This window comes from Vicugna pacos, chromosome 5 (assembly GCF_048564905.1).
Source record: "Vicugna pacos chromosome 5, VicPac4, whole genome shotgun sequence".
Classification (NCBI taxonomy): Eukaryota; Metazoa; Chordata; class Mammalia; order Artiodactyla; family Camelidae; genus Vicugna; species Vicugna pacos.
This window is the reverse complement of record NC_132991.1, coordinates 96,487,735-96,502,324: the sequence shown is the minus strand read 5'-3', so window position 1 is coordinate 96,502,324 and position 14,590 is coordinate 96,487,735. Positions and strand designations below refer to the sequence as shown.

The following is a 14,590-nucleotide window of genomic DNA, read 5'->3' as shown; positions in this document are numbered from 1 at the left end:
GGGTGGTATCCCAGCCTTCTGAGAAGTTCAGGAAGACTCAGCAGGTCCCCAACGGGACATTTCTTCCCACCTAGCCTGTCCAGAACCCCTGCTCTCTGTCCCCAACCCGCTTGCCCCTGCGCTGAGGCAGCTCCACCCTGGGCTGCAGCCCCGCCCCAGCCTGGACCTCCAAGCCAGGGCCAGGTGAGGGCCAACCCCCACCACTCCAGCTGCCTGAGCCCTTCCTCCCCTCCGAGCCTTGCTGCCTGGATGGGCAGCCCTGCCTGGCCCCTGTGAAGGTGGGAAGAAGAGTTCCTGTCCCACAGCGTTATCCCTGTTCCTGCGGGCGGCACTTGCCCCGGGCTCAGCGCCCTCTCTGCAGGAGGCTCACCTGCCTCTCCCCGCCTCCCCTTGATACCTGCCCAGCCCACTGTCTGCCTTTGCTCCCGGGCCCTGACATTTGTCCTTCTAGCATAGTCCTCTGAAATATGGCCTGAATTGTGTTCCCCCTATTCATGTGTTGAACCTCAATGCGATCGTATTTGGAGATGACCCTTGGGGGGCACTAAGGTTAGATGAGGTCCCATATGCCAAGAGATCCCCCCTTTCTGTTGTCATGTGAGGAATGGCCAAAAGGTAGCCACCTATGGGCCAAGAGGGCTCTCCCAGCAAACAGCCCTGCCGGCCGGGCCTTGACCTCGGATTCCCAGCTTCCAGACGTGAGACGTGCGCATCTGCCCTCTAAGCCGCCCGGCTGGTGCTCTGTCACGGTAGCCTGAGCGGACTGACCTGAGTCTGGTGCCCAGTAGTCAAAGCAGCTCACTGCCCCTGTGTCTGCTGGAAGCTCCCACACCCAGGCATGAGGGGGGCCCCCGCTGCTGGGCGGCTGAACCCCCAGCCCCCCCGGAGGGGCTCGCCTGTTGGGTCAGCAGCCATCCAGGACTCTGACCTGCAGGTTTGCCCACTTCTGAGGTGTAAGATCCCCTGGCAGGCAGTGTGACACCCCCAGTGGGGAGGATAGCACCGCACAGGGCTCCTTGTGCCAACACACTTGAGGGCCTGGGAAGAAGAGGAAAATGTAGCAAAATAACCAGGCAGGGATGCGTTTTGAGTATTCATTACCCGTGTCCTTTATATAACTTATTCTAAGTATTTAGGATTAAGTTTTTCTTAATGACTGTGTTTAACACCCAGCTCACAAAATCCCTGAAAATTTAAGGACAGGCTCTTGGGAGCCCCGCAGGATTTCTATTTCCCTTAGAGGCAGAATCCCCGACCTGGGGATGCAGAGGGCAGCAGCCTCCTGCTCCCTAAGCCTCACCCTCAGCTCTCCTAACCCTGGGAATGCTTCCAGCACCTTCCAGGACTCCCTCAGCCACCGTGTCTCCCAGTGTCCAAGGCGGAGTCCCAGCCACAGTCACAGGATCTCCACTGATGCCTTGGCCCGCGTTGTGCCCCAGCGGCCTTCAGCTCTCCTAACCCTGGGAATGCTTCCAGCACCTTCCAGGACTCCCTCAGCCACCGTGTCTCCCAGTGTCCAAGGCGGAGTCCCAGCCACAGTCACAGGATCTCCACTGATGCCTTGGCCCGCGTTGTGCCCCAGCGGCCTTCGTGGGTGATAACCAGCGTGGCTGCTCTTCTGGGCTCCTGGGGGTCCCGGAGGGTGCTCCAGGCTCTCTTCTGCAGGCTGTTCCTGGGCCAGCTTCTCCAAGCCAGTTTCCCAGCGTGAAGCCCCTGGCTGGCAGCCCTCCACGGTGCAGAGTGGCTGGGCCCGGGGGCTGATGGGCCAGAGGAGACTTGCGACCAGTCTCTGCGGGGCTGGAGATGGTGCCTCAGGTTCCAGCTGTACCTGGAGGGGGCGCTGGGGCAGCAGCCACCCAACCTCCTGCCGGGGCACCCGGGTCGGGTCCGGGGGCCCCCTGTCCGGTTGACACTGACCCGGGCCCCTCAGGGCACCCCCCCACCTCCTGGCTCCCACTGCCTCTCCCTAGGCCCTGCCCCTCAGCTCCCCTGCAGAGCACAGCAGGGAGTGCCCACTGGGGTGCCTGGCCCTGCCCAGGGAGCAGAGCCCAGGAGAAGGAGCCCCAGCAGCTCACACCTGTATGGCTGGGGTTCCGGCCTTGTCTGTCCCCCAGCCTGTCCCCACCTTGCACAGGCTGGGATCTAGGCCGGGCGCTGCCGTCCCAAGACTGTCACCCAGCCCCTGCTCGGGGATTCTGATCCCTTTCTGGACCACGGAAGGTCCTCTTTTATCTTCAGGTCCAGCCGTGTCTCCTACTCCATCTCTGTCTGTGTGTGTCTCTCTGCCTCTCTCCTGGTCTCTTTTCCCAAGGTGTTCAGAAGTACTCAGTCTAGGGGTGGGGGTGGCACACCATCCTGGACCAGGTCCCTGAGTACTGAAGACACTCAGGGAGGCCCTGCCGTGAACATGGACGCTGATGTCACGGAGCAGGGGACCCTGACAGGCAACAAGACAGCAAGGTGTCCAGGGTGGTGTTTGTATTGCTCGGCGCTGTTTCTAGGTGGGAAGGACCACAGTTTATGCTTTCACCCCGATGAAGGACATCCAGGGTGCTTCCAGTTTGAGGCGATTATGAATAGACATGCTGTAGACAGTGATGTGCAGGTACTTGTGTGAAGGTAAGTTTTCACTTCCCGTGGATAAAGACCAAGGAGGGGGAATGCTGGCTCACATGTAAGGTGTACGGTTGACTTTTAAAGAAGCTGCCAAATTGTTGCCCAGAGTGGCTGTACCATTTTGCATTCACAGCATTTACAGTGTATAAGGGTCCTGGGTCTGCATCCTCACCCTCGGTGACTGACACATCTGCTTTGCCAGGACCTAGGGGTTTCCTAGGACAGGGGACCTTCAGTGCTAGAGCCCAGAAACGCCCGGGGACCTGGATGGTCGCTCACCCTGTCTCCGTCAGCACCCAGTACTGTCAGTGTTGCTTGTTTGTTTGTTTGCTTTTAGCCAATCTAATATGTGGGTAGTCAGATCTCAGCATGGTTTTAGTCTGCATTTCCCTGATAGCTAATGATGTTGAGCATCTGTCCGTGTGCTGTTAATCGTCTGTATATCCTCTCTGGTGAAGCGTGTGTCCAAGGCTGCTCTCAGTTTTTTTCATCGGGTTGTTTTGTAGCGGTTGGGCTTTGAGAGCTCTTTATAGACTCTCAATTTATACAGGTGGGTGTGTGATTTGCGATTTTTTTCTTCCAGTCTATAGCTTGTGTTTTCATTCTTCTAATCGTGTCTTTCTGAAAGCAAACCTTAAAATTTTTGATGAAAGCCAATTCATCATTGGTTTTCTTTCTTTGTGGTAAAATATACATAACATAAAATGTATCAGTTTAATCATTTTTAAGTGTACAATTCAGTGACATTAATGAAATTCACATTGTTGTGTGACCATCACCACTATCTATTTCAAGGACTTGGTCATCACCCCAAAAAGAAACTCTGACCATTAAGTACTATCTCCCCATTCCCCCCCCCAAGCCCCTGGAAATCTCTATTCTGCTTTCTGTCTCTTGAATTGGCCTATTCTGGATATAATGGAATCATACAGAATTTGTCTCTTTGTGACTGGCTTATTTCCCTCAGCAGAATGTTTTCAAGTTTCAACCATGTTGTAGCCTACGTCAGAACTTAATTCCCTTTTATTTCATTTACTTTTAATTGTGGTAAAATACCCATACTATAAATTTTCCATCTCAGCAGTGCACAGTTCAGTAGTGGTAAATAATTCACCCTGTGCAACCAATGTCCAGAACTCTTTTCATCTTGCAAAACTGACACTCATTTCCCACCCCCTCCCCCAGCCTGGCACTTAGCCTTCAACTTTCTGTCTATGCTTTTGGCCACTCTAGGGACTGCATGTAAGCGGCGTGTAAGTGAGATCCAACAGTATTTATCCTTCCGTGACTCAGTTGGTCTTCAAGGCTCATCAGTCACGACAGGTGGCAGAATCGCCTTCCTTTTTCAGGGTGAATAATATTCTATCGTACACAGACCACATCTCCTTGACCTGTTCATCTCTCCCCGGACGCTGAGGTTGTGGCATGGGGCAGGACCCACGGGCTAGGGCAGGAAGCCCGGACAGTGGAGGGAGGAGGACGGGGAGGGGAGGATGGACAGCGCAGGTCGGGGGCGGGGCGGCCCCACCTGGCCCCGCCCCATTAGGCCTGGCCCCATTAGGCCCCGCCCACCTGCCCCCGCCCCGCCCCGCGGCCTGCCGGGAGACGTAGGCCGAGCCCTTCAGACAGCCGGACTCGGAGTCCCAGAGAGCCCCGCGGCGCGCCTGTGGGTGCGACACCGCTCCGCCCCGCGGCCTGCCGGGACTTGTAGTCCAGTGCCTGCGGGCTTCCCAGCGCACAGCGAGCGAGGGACTCGGTGTCCCAGAGAGCCCCGCGCTGGTCCACGACGCTGCGCGCTGCCGCCGCCGCCGCCGCCGCCGCCTCCGCCGCCGCCGCCGCCGCCGCCGCCGCCGGGCTTTCTCCGGCCACCGCCGCCACTGCCGCTGCTTCGCGGGCTGGAGGGCCCGATCGCCCCCAGGCGAGAGGAGGCTGCGGGTGGGAGCCTTCGCGGGCACCGCGGAGCGGGCCGGGGGAGGCCGGGATGGAGACCCCCGGAGGTGGGCGCGCTGCCAGCCGGGCCCGCGCCTGGGGCGGTTGGGTAGGGGGCCGGGCAGTTGGTGGGGGCCGGACGGTGCGGGGAGTGGGGCTCGGGGAGGGCATTGGGGGCGGGGCTCGGCGGTGGGTGGGGCGGGGAGAGGGCACTCGGGGCGGGGTTGGGGGCGAAGGTCCTGGCAGGGTTAAGGGGCCTGAAGGAAGGGCGGAGGCCTGAGGGGCTTCGAGGGGTGCCCCTTGATGGGGAGCTCCTCAGGGGAGAAGTTGGGCTGGGTGGGGGCGAGGAAGGCAGGGCGGCAGTGGAGGGTCCTTCGCGGGGCTGGGGGGAACCCTTCTGACTCCAGCCTGCTCCCACCCCCCAGCTAGTTCCTACATGGTTGGGGGGGGGGCGGCCGCCCGGCCCCAGGGGAACAGGGAGCCCCATGTACCCCGAACAGGGCACCGAGCAGACCTGCTCTCTCTCCAGTTGGCTGAAGCCAGTGAGCCGCGTTCCAGAGCCTCAGGGCGGAATCTAGGAGCCTCCTGGGGTTCAACGGATGGTCCGAGGGCAGCGTAGACATGGCTCACCTTCGGGGATTCGCCAACCAGGTAAGGGTTGGTGTCTGGATTGTGTGTGTGTGCTTGACACGAGCATTGACTGCAGAGTCCAAGAAAGGGCACTTCACCTCAGAATGTCTCATTTGAAAATCACACTGGGGTTTCAGAAGAGCAGCCCCACCTCAGGGGTGTCGGGGGTGAAGGGAGGAGTGCTTGAGGGGGGCCCCTGTGGTGCACATCCGTCGGCAGAGTGGGGAGCAGCCCTGAAGTGCCCAGGCTAGTGGGTGCGGGCTGACTCAGGTTGGCTGGTTGGCATTGTTTTGTGGGGCAGAAGCCCGCAGGCCTCTCAGAATAGAGCCACAGAGCAGAGGGTGTGCAGAGGCCTGTCTTGGCTTGGGTGGGAGTCCTGCGAGAACCTGGGTCTGCGCGTCTGGAGGGGCGGGGAAGGTCAGGGTCCACACTGGAGCCTCGGCCTGGGCGGGGACGTTCTGACCATGCTGGGCCGGGCAGGGGCTGTGGGGGCGAGGTTGTAGTCAAGAGGGGCTGGGATGCAGTCAAGCAGCAGTGGTGGGAGAGTCGCTCAGTGTTTCTGGAAACCAGAGGACACGTGTGTGCGTTTCTCGTGAGGGCAGGTGGAGAAGCGCTTGCCTCGGAGACGCCCACGGTCTGCAGTTGGTCGCTACACTCTCCGCTGTGTGCCCTGAGTTTGCCTGGTGTGGGGACCCGCGGCAGGCGCCAGAACAGAGGGTTGGGGCGGCCAGCGTGAGGGTTTTCGGTCTGTACTTTCCCCCTGTTTTCGGCGTCTCAAAAGCAAGTGTGATCTGAAGCTGCTGCGGGGCCGGGTTTTCCTGCATCCTAGCTGTTGGGTGTTGTCTTCCGTGATGTGTCGGCTCAGGCGCAGCTCGGGCTGACTGCTGTCAGGTGTCAGGATCTTCTCATAAGAAGAGTGTACCCTCAGATTCACTCCCGTGGGCTGCATCAGTGAGGCCTGGGTGCGCAGGAGCAACAGGAAGTGTGTGTCCATGTGGGGGGGAGGAGGAGCTGGGGTCAGGGTCCACCCAGGCCCAGCCAGCTCCTGGGAGAAACCCGGAGCGCGGCGTGCGGCTGTTGGGCTGGGCATCCTGGACTAGCTCGCGTGGCCCCAGATGGGGACTGGGCTTGCCGACGTTGCTGAGGTAAGCTGCCAGGTTTTTCACTCATCTTTGACGTCTTGTATCTGATAAATTACATGATTAAGACACTTGGAAAAATGCCTGGTTCTAGCTTATTTTTAAGAGCTATAGGAGTAGCTCCCATGGGTCTTGGAATGAGAAGCTGGAGGTGGGAGCCGCCCCTGTACCTGTGTGCTGACAGTGCTTGGAGCTTGGCCTGGGCCTCCAGGTCAGATGCCCAGGGAAGGGGGTGCGGGCCCATAGGAGCTGAGGAAGGGACCCTAAGGGAAGGAAGCCCCTTTTGTCCTTTCAGGGGGTGAGAAAGTTGGCTTTTGTCAGTGGCAGGAAGCCTCACAGACGTCATTTTCTCTTGAATTGGTTGTCACTGGGTTCTGCAGGGCAGTCCCTGCGTGGGGCAGGGAGGTGCACAGCTTATGGGGAAGCCCTGGACGCCTCCTTCCCTAGATGTCTGTTCCCACCACTAGGGTCTGGATGCCCGCAGGGACCATATGTGCACTTGGCTCCCACCTGTCGCGTGGTGGTTGGGGGTTGTTTGGCATTCCGCATTTTGTGGGGTGACCCTCGTGGCAGGCAGACTGCTTGGTGGTAGCCCCTGACCTGGCAGCCCCAGGAGGATTCTCATTAGGCTGCTGCGCTGGGCTCTAGCAGGCTGGAGCTGAGGGGAGAAGAGGGGAGGGTGCGTCACTGGCCTCAGCTTGCAGGTGGGATGGGGACCCCCAGAGCCAGAGGGACAGTGATGCCAATTAGTGTTGCCAGGCGCTGGCCCCACTTGCTCTGGGGCTTCTCCGAGGCCATCTCACAAGGAGAGGAGCTGTGTCCTTGGAGCCGTGGCTGGACTGGACATATCTCCTGGCTGCACCACCGGGGCTGGGGCTGCAAGGCGGGTTTGCGGGCTGGAGGTTTGCTGGATCATCATCTGGGGGCACCAAGAGGTGCTGATGGGCTGGGTGAACCATAGGGCACCTGGGAAGGCGGCGTTTAGGCCCAGTGGGGGAAGTGCAGGCAGGAGGGGGGCTGTTCCCCAGACCTGGTCCCCACAGGAGCAGAGAAGGCTTTCTCGCTGCAGGAACTAGTCAGTCGCGTGGGCCGGGCGGTGAGGGGCTCGCAGGGCCTTGCGAGGCGGCCTCAGGTGGGGTTGGTTCCAATCTCAAGGTCCCCGTCCCCCACCCCCCTAATCCTGAGGACAGTGGAGCAGCTGTGCTCGCAGCCCCACTCTGGAATTCCGGACTTGGGCTTCTTTAGGAGGGAGGCCCCTCCCAGCATGGCCGGACGGGCCAGGTGGCGCTCAGCTATCCCTGTCCTGCCCAAGCTCTCGACCTGGGCTTTGGGGACTTGCTGGCGGCAGGTGAGCTGCACATGAGGCTGCCGTCTCTTCCTTCATGGGCACTGGATTTGCCTCTGGCTGTGGCTTCCAGGCTGAGAGGGAGGGGGAAGGGCTGCAGGCTTTAACTGGCCGAGTTGGGGTGCAGGTGGACACCTCTCCGGCCTTCTTGGGGCCCCTGCCTCTGGCCACTGCCTGGAGGCCAGCCCACACATGCCCACCCTTGCCCACTGGCCTGGTTTGAGAGGATTCTTAGACGCAGCCCTCACTTCGGGCCTGCTGGCGCTCAGTTGTGATCACGTGTGTTTGTAGGTATGGGCCTCTGTGCCGTGCCTTTCTCCCCTCCTGGTTACAGACCCTGGGAAGGCAGCTGATGGGCAATTTCATGTTGACGTGCAGTTTCAGTCTGGAGCCAGATGGAGCCTGGGGGAGAGCCCGAGGGTGGAGGTGGTTCTGTGCCGGTGCTCAGAGCCCGCTCTCAAGGACTCTCCCCAGGGCCGTGGCGAGCACAGCTGCCCTGTGATGGGTCCTCCTTGGCACCAGAGCGGCCAGTGCTCGTGCAGCCCAGCGAGTTGTGATGTCGCCTTTTTATTCCTGGCCGCTTCAGACGGGCTCCAGGACACTCTCAGGTCGATGGTGCTTGGGGGCGTGGGGGCAGCCCCTTTGGAAGGAGGTGTGTCCTGGTGGATTTGAGGCCTGGCAGGGCTTGGAAAACCATTTCTGCCTCTGTCTGGACTAGATGCCAGGCTCACACAGGCCCTGCCTGTGGGTCCCGGGGCGACAGGGCCCGGGGAAAGCTCCTGGTGGCTTGGTGGAGGGAGTGAGGTGTTCCCAGGAGCCCAGGAAGCCGCGACAGCAGGAGCTGGGGGATGCCAGGGGTGGCGTGGTCCTTCCCCACGCAGCCCCCACGTCAAGTCGACTCAGCTCCTGACGCACCAGGGGTCAAGGTCAAAAGCCAGACACTCGTCTGCAGATGCCCCTCAGCCAGCTGCACCCTGACTGCCAGGGACCGCCTGCCCCTGTGGCTCAGCGCCTCTCAGCCTGGTCTGCTTTCGTCTGAGGACTGGGTGGGGCAGTTCCTTGCATTTAATTGTCCAGGAGAGCCGTGGTTTTTAACTCAGTGCTGGTGTGCGGGTATGGCTGCTCTGAGAACTCATTTGGGGGCTTGAAAGGGAGTCTGTTTTTAAGGGGCGCGGCTTCCAGGTGCTCAGGAAGAACTCAGTCAATACCTGTAGGTTCGGCTTTTTTTAATCGATAGGCTTTACTTTGCTTTACAAGGGAGAGAGTTTCGTGTGCCCATCGTCCCTCCGTGGGAGCTTGTTACAGTCGAGCACGCAGCACGGACACGCTGTTAGTCAGGAAGCCCCGGCAAGCATGAGGCTTGCTCGTGCTGTGGTCACAGCCTCTTCAGGATGGTCTCCACGCCGAGATACCCATACCCAGCCAACTCGTCTCTCTTAACCCATGCCTTGCGGGGTCCTCCCCACGGGTGGGAGCAGGTCGCACGTGACCTGTGTGGCCCCTCTGCCCCCGCCACGGCCCTGGTTCCTTGGCAAGAGCCCAGGCCTCTCCGAGCTCTCTGGGGATGTTTCCCCTTGTGTGGATGGTAAGTTTAAGTTTTCTGAGTGAAAGGATAAAAGAAACGAGGAAAGAATCTGGGTGAGCGTCCTGGCTCCTCCCGGCTCTCGGGGTCCCTGGCCACCCCCCTGACTGGGCTGCCCCATCCCCAGCACTCTCGCGTGGACCCCGAGGAGCTCTTCACCAAGCTGGACCGCATCGGCAAGGGCTCGTTCGGGGAGGTGTACAAGGGCATCGACAACCGCACCAAGGAGGTGGTGGCCATTAAGATCATTGACCTGGAGGAGGCAGAGGACGAGATCGAGGACATTCAGCAGGAGATCACCGTGCTCAGCCAGTGCGACAGCCCCTACATCACTCGCTACTTCGGCTCTTACCTGAAGGTGCCTGTGGGCTGGGGCCTGCCACTGCTGCCGCCTCCAGGCACAGACACCCAGGGCTCCCTGCGCCTCACAGGGCCTTGGTGGGGAGGAGACGCCTGGTCTGAAGGGCGAGGGGCCCCGACAGGTGAACCCAGCCTCACAGTGGAGTGGGCCCCCGAGACACAGCAGCCCCCCGGGGGCCAGGTGTGTGGGGAGCCCCAGGGATGACATGTGGGGGCAGGGTCTGTGGGGCCGTAGCGACCCACCTGCTTGGCCGTGCCCCTTCCGGGGCAAGGATGGCATCCTGCCAGGGCTTTCCCAGGGTGCTTGGTGTGCAGGTGTGTGGAGACTGTGTGCCAGCTGTTCAGGCCGTTTCGTAGCCTGGTTTTGATGATGTTGACGGAGTGGGTCTCCCTGCTTCAGGAGTTTGAGGGGAGCCCGTTCCTGGTGGGCCTCTGTGGGGCCGGAGTGCTGGCCGAGTCCCCTCTGCCGGGGGTGTGTCGTAGGGCTCTGCTTGTGGGTGGGCGCTCGTGCTTCCTGACATGCGTTTCTCTGGTCCCAGAGCACGAAGCTATGGATTATCATGGAATACCTGGGCGGCGGCTCTGCCTTGGACCTGGTAAGGCCTATAGCAGAGCAGCCTGCGGGGCGGGACCAGACAGGGGGAGCTGTCTGGGTTGTCCTTGGCCCCTCGGGTTCCCACGGCCTTAGCCTTGGTGCTTTAGATGCTAATCAGGACCCGGGGAAGCCAAGAGCACCAGTGCTGGAAGTCCATCTCCCCTGGCTGGTGTGGTGGGGCCTGGGCCTGGGCTGGGCTGGGGGGCAGGTGGGGTTAGTTCCCCCAGGAAGACAGGCCCAGGAGTGTGGCTGGGACGCTATTCTCAGCTGTTACCTTTATAGCAAAGGTGAAGGTACCACGTGTTCTCAAGGAATCTCCCCGGCACCCATCTGACCTGACGCCCGGAACTTGTATTTCAAAAGTAGATAAGCAGGCAGCCCCCCCCCCACCAGTGAGGTTGCCCCTCCCTGTGGAGAGGTGGTCGAGCGCAGGCCTCAGCAGTGGGTCTGGGGTGGTGCTGGTGGGGAAGCTGAGGCCCTGCTGTTTTGTCTGTGTCTGCAGCTTAAGCCGGGCCCCCTGGAGGAGACCTACATTGCCACAATCCTGCGGGAGATCCTGAAGGGCCTGGACTACCTGCACTCGGAACGCAAGATCCACCGGGACATCAAAGGTCCCCTGGGGCGCGAGGCGGCTGTCGCTGTGTGGGGCTGGTGGCTGGGGGTGCCCCGCGCTCCCAGCCTGTGCTCCCCGTGGCCCAGAAACTGAGCAGCTCCCTCTTGCTCTGTTTCCAGAAGACGTGCGAGTCACGGATGGAACTTTCTTGGTTCCATGTCCCTGCACGTTGGGAAACCGGCTGTGCGCCTGGTGTGAGGAGGGGCCCTCCTTCAGCCAAAAATGAGAATTTTTGCTCATGGTCTCAGATCTGAGTGTGAGGTGTGGGTTGGAGCATCAGGCTGGTGTCCACGTGAGGCCAGGCCCCTGGGAGGGCGTGCCTGAGGGGCTGATGGAGGTGACTGCAGGGTGAGGGGATGGGTCAGGGTCACCTGTGTCTGTTGAGTGATGGGGGAGGCAAGGGCAGTTGCTCTGTTTGTGGGATCTTCCGTAAGAGACAAACTCCAGGAGGCCCCTTGCGCTGTGGAGCCCAGCGGGGGTGCCCTGGGTCCGAGGGCGGCGGGCTTGGGCAGGAGGAGCTTCTTCAGGCGGCTGCCCTCGGGGTGGGGCCCCGGGGGTGACGCTGTGCTGTCCTGTGTCGAGCAGCTGCCAACGTGCTGCTCTCGGAGCAGGGCGATGTGAAGCTGGCCGACTTCGGGGTGGCGGGCCAGCTCACGGACACACAGATCAAGAGGAACACGTTCGTGGGCACCCCCTTCTGGATGGCACCTGAGGTCATCAAACAGTCTGCCTACGACTTCAAGGTGGGCGAAGCGGGGTTGGGACGTGGGTAGGGGTGTGGGGCTCGCGGTGCCCCAGCAGCAACGGCTCCCTCTGGCTCTCTATCCAGGCTGACATCTGGTCTTTGGGGATCACGGCCATCGAGCTAGCCAAGGGTGAGCCGCCCAACTCTGACCTTCACCCCATGCGTGTCCTGTTCCTGATCCCCAAGAACAGCCCGCCCACGCTGGAGGGTCACCACAGCAAGCCCTTCAAGGAGTTTGTGGAGGCCTGCCTCAACAAGGACCCACGATTTGTAAGCCCCCAGCCCCTCAGCAGCCTCTGGGCCCCCGCCTCCTTGAAGCAGCCTGGGAGGAGGCCTGAGAGGCTGAACAGGGTTCGAGCTGTTCTGGAAGTGGTGCAGGGAGGGTTCTGCCCCAGGCTGCGGTTGACGGGAGCTCACAGAGAGCTCCCATTTGGGGTGGATGGTGTGGCCCCTCCCTGGCCCACCCAGGGAGCAGCAGTGGTGAGGCTTCCACCTGGCCCGGGCTGCCCTGTGTCTGAGCCTGGGAGTTCGGGGGCTCATCTTGGCTGTCCGGCGCCCAGTGACCCGTGTCCGTCCCCGGCAGCGGCCCACCGCCAAGGAGCTCCTGAAGCACAAGTTCATCACGCGCTACACCAAGAAGACATCCTTCCTCACCGAGCTTATCGACCGCTATAAGCGCTGGAGGTCGGAGGGGCACGGAGAGGAGTCCAGCTCCGAGGACTCCGACATGTAGGGCCCTCCCTGGCCCCCGGGGGCTCCCGGCAGGCACACCCCTGCGGCCCTGGGCACCATGATGCGGGTGGGGTCCCCAGGCAGGGGCAGGAGTTTGGGTGCTTGTGCTGGGCACCCGTGTTATCACTGGGCCCCGTGTTTGAGGCCCAGGGTGCCTCGGGGTCCCATGACTCCCCACCTTCCTCTTCAGTGACGGGGACGCTGAGGACGGAGAGCAGGGCCCCATCTGGACCTTCCCCCCGACCATCCGGCCTAGCCCGCACAGCAAGCTGCACAAGGCGACGGCCCTGCATGGCCCCCAGAAGGTCAGCCACCCAGGCCCTGTGCCCGTGCCAGGAGAGTGGCCGGGAGGGAGGGCCTCTGCCAGGCACCCACTCTCTGCCCTTCTCACCCCGGTGACTTTGTCTTGTAGTCAGCGGAGCCTGTCAAGAGGCAGCCGAGGTCCCAGTGCCTGTCTACGCTGGTGCGGCCAGTCTTCGGAGAGGTGAGGGCCAGGCAAGGGGCCCGTGGGGTGGGGGCGGTGTTGCTGTTCTGCGGAGACACTTCCCCACAGTGAGGCTTGCTGGCCAGGCCGCCCGTGTGTGGGACTTCTGGTCCCTTGGAGCCCACGTGGTTGGACATGTGGACCCGGCTTTCTGAGCGGACAGACCAGAAACGGCTGGAACAGACTGGGCCAAGGTGACCCTCTCAGGTTCCCAAGCCTGCTGGGGTCCTCTGGGGTCCCAGGGTGGCTCTGATCAAGAACTACTGTCCTGTGATCTTATATCTTGAGCTGCAGAGACACGGGATGACCCGGTCTAGAGGGAGCTGGGAGATTTAGACCTTGCTGTTGGACTTTAGGCCCAGGCAGGGAGCCCTCATGGGCAGTCCCCCGGGGTCTCACGACCCTGTAACTGTCACCGGCTGCTGGGTGGTGGGTAGCATCCCCAGGCAAGTGAGTCAGCCGAAGGCGGGTCGTGGGCCTGATTCACACCCACCCAGGGTGACAGCTGCCCCTGGAGTGCAGGGAGGGGAGGAGATGTCGTGAGTCCCCAGGCAGCAGAGCCTTTCCAGGGATGGTGGGGTGCGGGCATCCCCGGGCAGGGTGTTGGGCACAGGCAGGCCTGCTCCCACCCCCAGGTGCAGGAGTGCCTGCGGTTGGGGAAAGGGTGTTGGGGAGGAGCTGGGACGATAACAGTGGCTGTGCGGGCACCTAGGGTCACGTAGCGGGCGCTTGTGGGGCTCAGCCTGGATAGCTGGATCAGAGGCCTCTCGCCACGCTGGGCAGCAAGACCTGGGCAAGGCCCCACAAGGGGCAGGGCCTGGGGAGGGGGCTGCACCAGCAGCTCTAGGGGGATGTGAGGCTCACTGCCCAGGGCCCTACATGCAAGTCACAGGCAAGGGGCTGGAAGCCCCACCTGAGCCCCTGACTGCTCACAAGTGGGAGGGTGAGGGCCCGCAGCCAGGTGCACTGGGGTCTCCACAGCTCAAGGAGAAGCACAGGCAGAGCGGCGGGGGCGTGGGAGCGCTGGAGGAGCTGGAGAACGCCTTCAGCCTGGCCGAGGAGTCCTGCCCTGGCATCTCGGACAAGCTGATGGCCCACTTGGTGGAGCGGGTGCAGAGGTGAGCAGTGGGCTGGGGGGTGAGGCCCAGGACATGCTTGTGGGTAGCTGAGTCCAGCCCTTGCTTTGCAGTCCCCACCCGGGGGTGGGGGGTCACGGGGCTGTCCTGGCTTCACTTGGGCTCTCAGAGCCCCCACCTCGGCCTGCATTGTGGGGCTGAGGCAGTGACAGGGACCCTCATCCACAGGTTTTCACACAGCAGAAACCACCTGACGTCGACCCGCTGAAGCTGCTATCTGTGCAGTGGGGAGGGTCCTGTCCTGAGCTCTGGGAGGACTGCACTGACTTGGAGCCTTTCCCTGCAGGGTCACGCCCCCACCCTGAGCAGAAGGCTGTCCAGCTTCCACGTCCCCTCCCTGGCTGGCTCAGCCTTCTCAAGCCCGTGTGGCCAGGTGTCCCCTCTGCAGGCTCTCAGGGCACCCGGCCGCCTGGACTGGGGAGCGGAGACTGAGGGGGGTGGGTCCACCTCGTCCCGCCCGGGGCTGCAGTGGCCCCTGGAGGACATAGATTTGCCTTGTTGTGTGGGGTCAGGTACCATGTCTTCGCATAAGTACTCGTGTCAGCCAGAAGCTTTTGTTTTTTAAGAAAACCGAACTTTGCTTCCCTAAACGTTGAGGTTGAGGTGTTTTCATAGAACGTTGAGAGGCTCTTGCCACTTTCAATAAAGACCTGAATTGGAGACGTGTGGTGCTGGGTGGCCCTC

The 14,590-nt window shown here is 61.5% G+C and overlaps 1 protein-coding gene across 5 annotated transcripts; it reads left to right on the top strand.

Annotated features, from left to right (window-relative positions):
* The first annotated feature begins 4,405 nt into the window (after nucleotides 1-4,405).
* On the top strand, nucleotides 4,406-14,566 carry STK25 (serine/threonine kinase 25). 5 transcript variants are annotated; one of them, XM_072962037.1, is made up of 13 exons: nucleotides 4,406-4,551; nucleotides 5,075-5,196; nucleotides 9,369-9,599; nucleotides 10,141-10,197; nucleotides 10,699-10,807; nucleotides 10,929-11,003; nucleotides 11,395-11,552; nucleotides 11,639-11,824; nucleotides 12,138-12,283; nucleotides 12,477-12,591; nucleotides 12,699-12,770; nucleotides 13,752-13,888; nucleotides 14,075-14,566. In XM_072962037.1, the coding sequence occupies exons 2-13, from the start codon at nucleotides 5,167-5,169 to the stop codon at nucleotides 14,112-14,114; spliced, it is 1,356 nt and encodes a 451-aa protein (XP_072818138.1). In that variant the 5' UTR covers nucleotides 4,406-4,551; nucleotides 5,075-5,166; the 3' UTR covers nucleotides 14,115-14,566. The 5 variants fall into 5 exon arrangements, with proteins under 5 accessions (XP_072818138.1, XP_072818141.1, XP_072818137.1 ...); XM_072962036.1 differs by having other exon boundaries at nucleotides 4,433-4,613; XM_072962038.1 differs by having other exon boundaries at nucleotides 4,439-4,534.
* Nucleotides 14,567-14,590: the final 24 nt, after the last annotated feature.

Excerpts from the sequence above, each read along its gene's own strand:
- STK25 (XM_072962037.1), top strand. The coding sequence starts at position 5,167 with ATGGCTCACCTTCGGGGATTCGCCAACCAG. Across the intron at positions 12,284-12,476 it reads AGCTCCGAGGACTCCGACAT|TGACGGGGACGCTGAGGACG; the intron begins GTAGGGCCCTCC and ends CTTCCTCTTCAG. Across the intron at positions 12,771-13,751 it reads TGCGGCCAGTCTTCGGAGAG|CTCAAGGAGAAGCACAGGCA; the intron begins GTGAGGGCCAGG and ends GGGTCTCCACAG.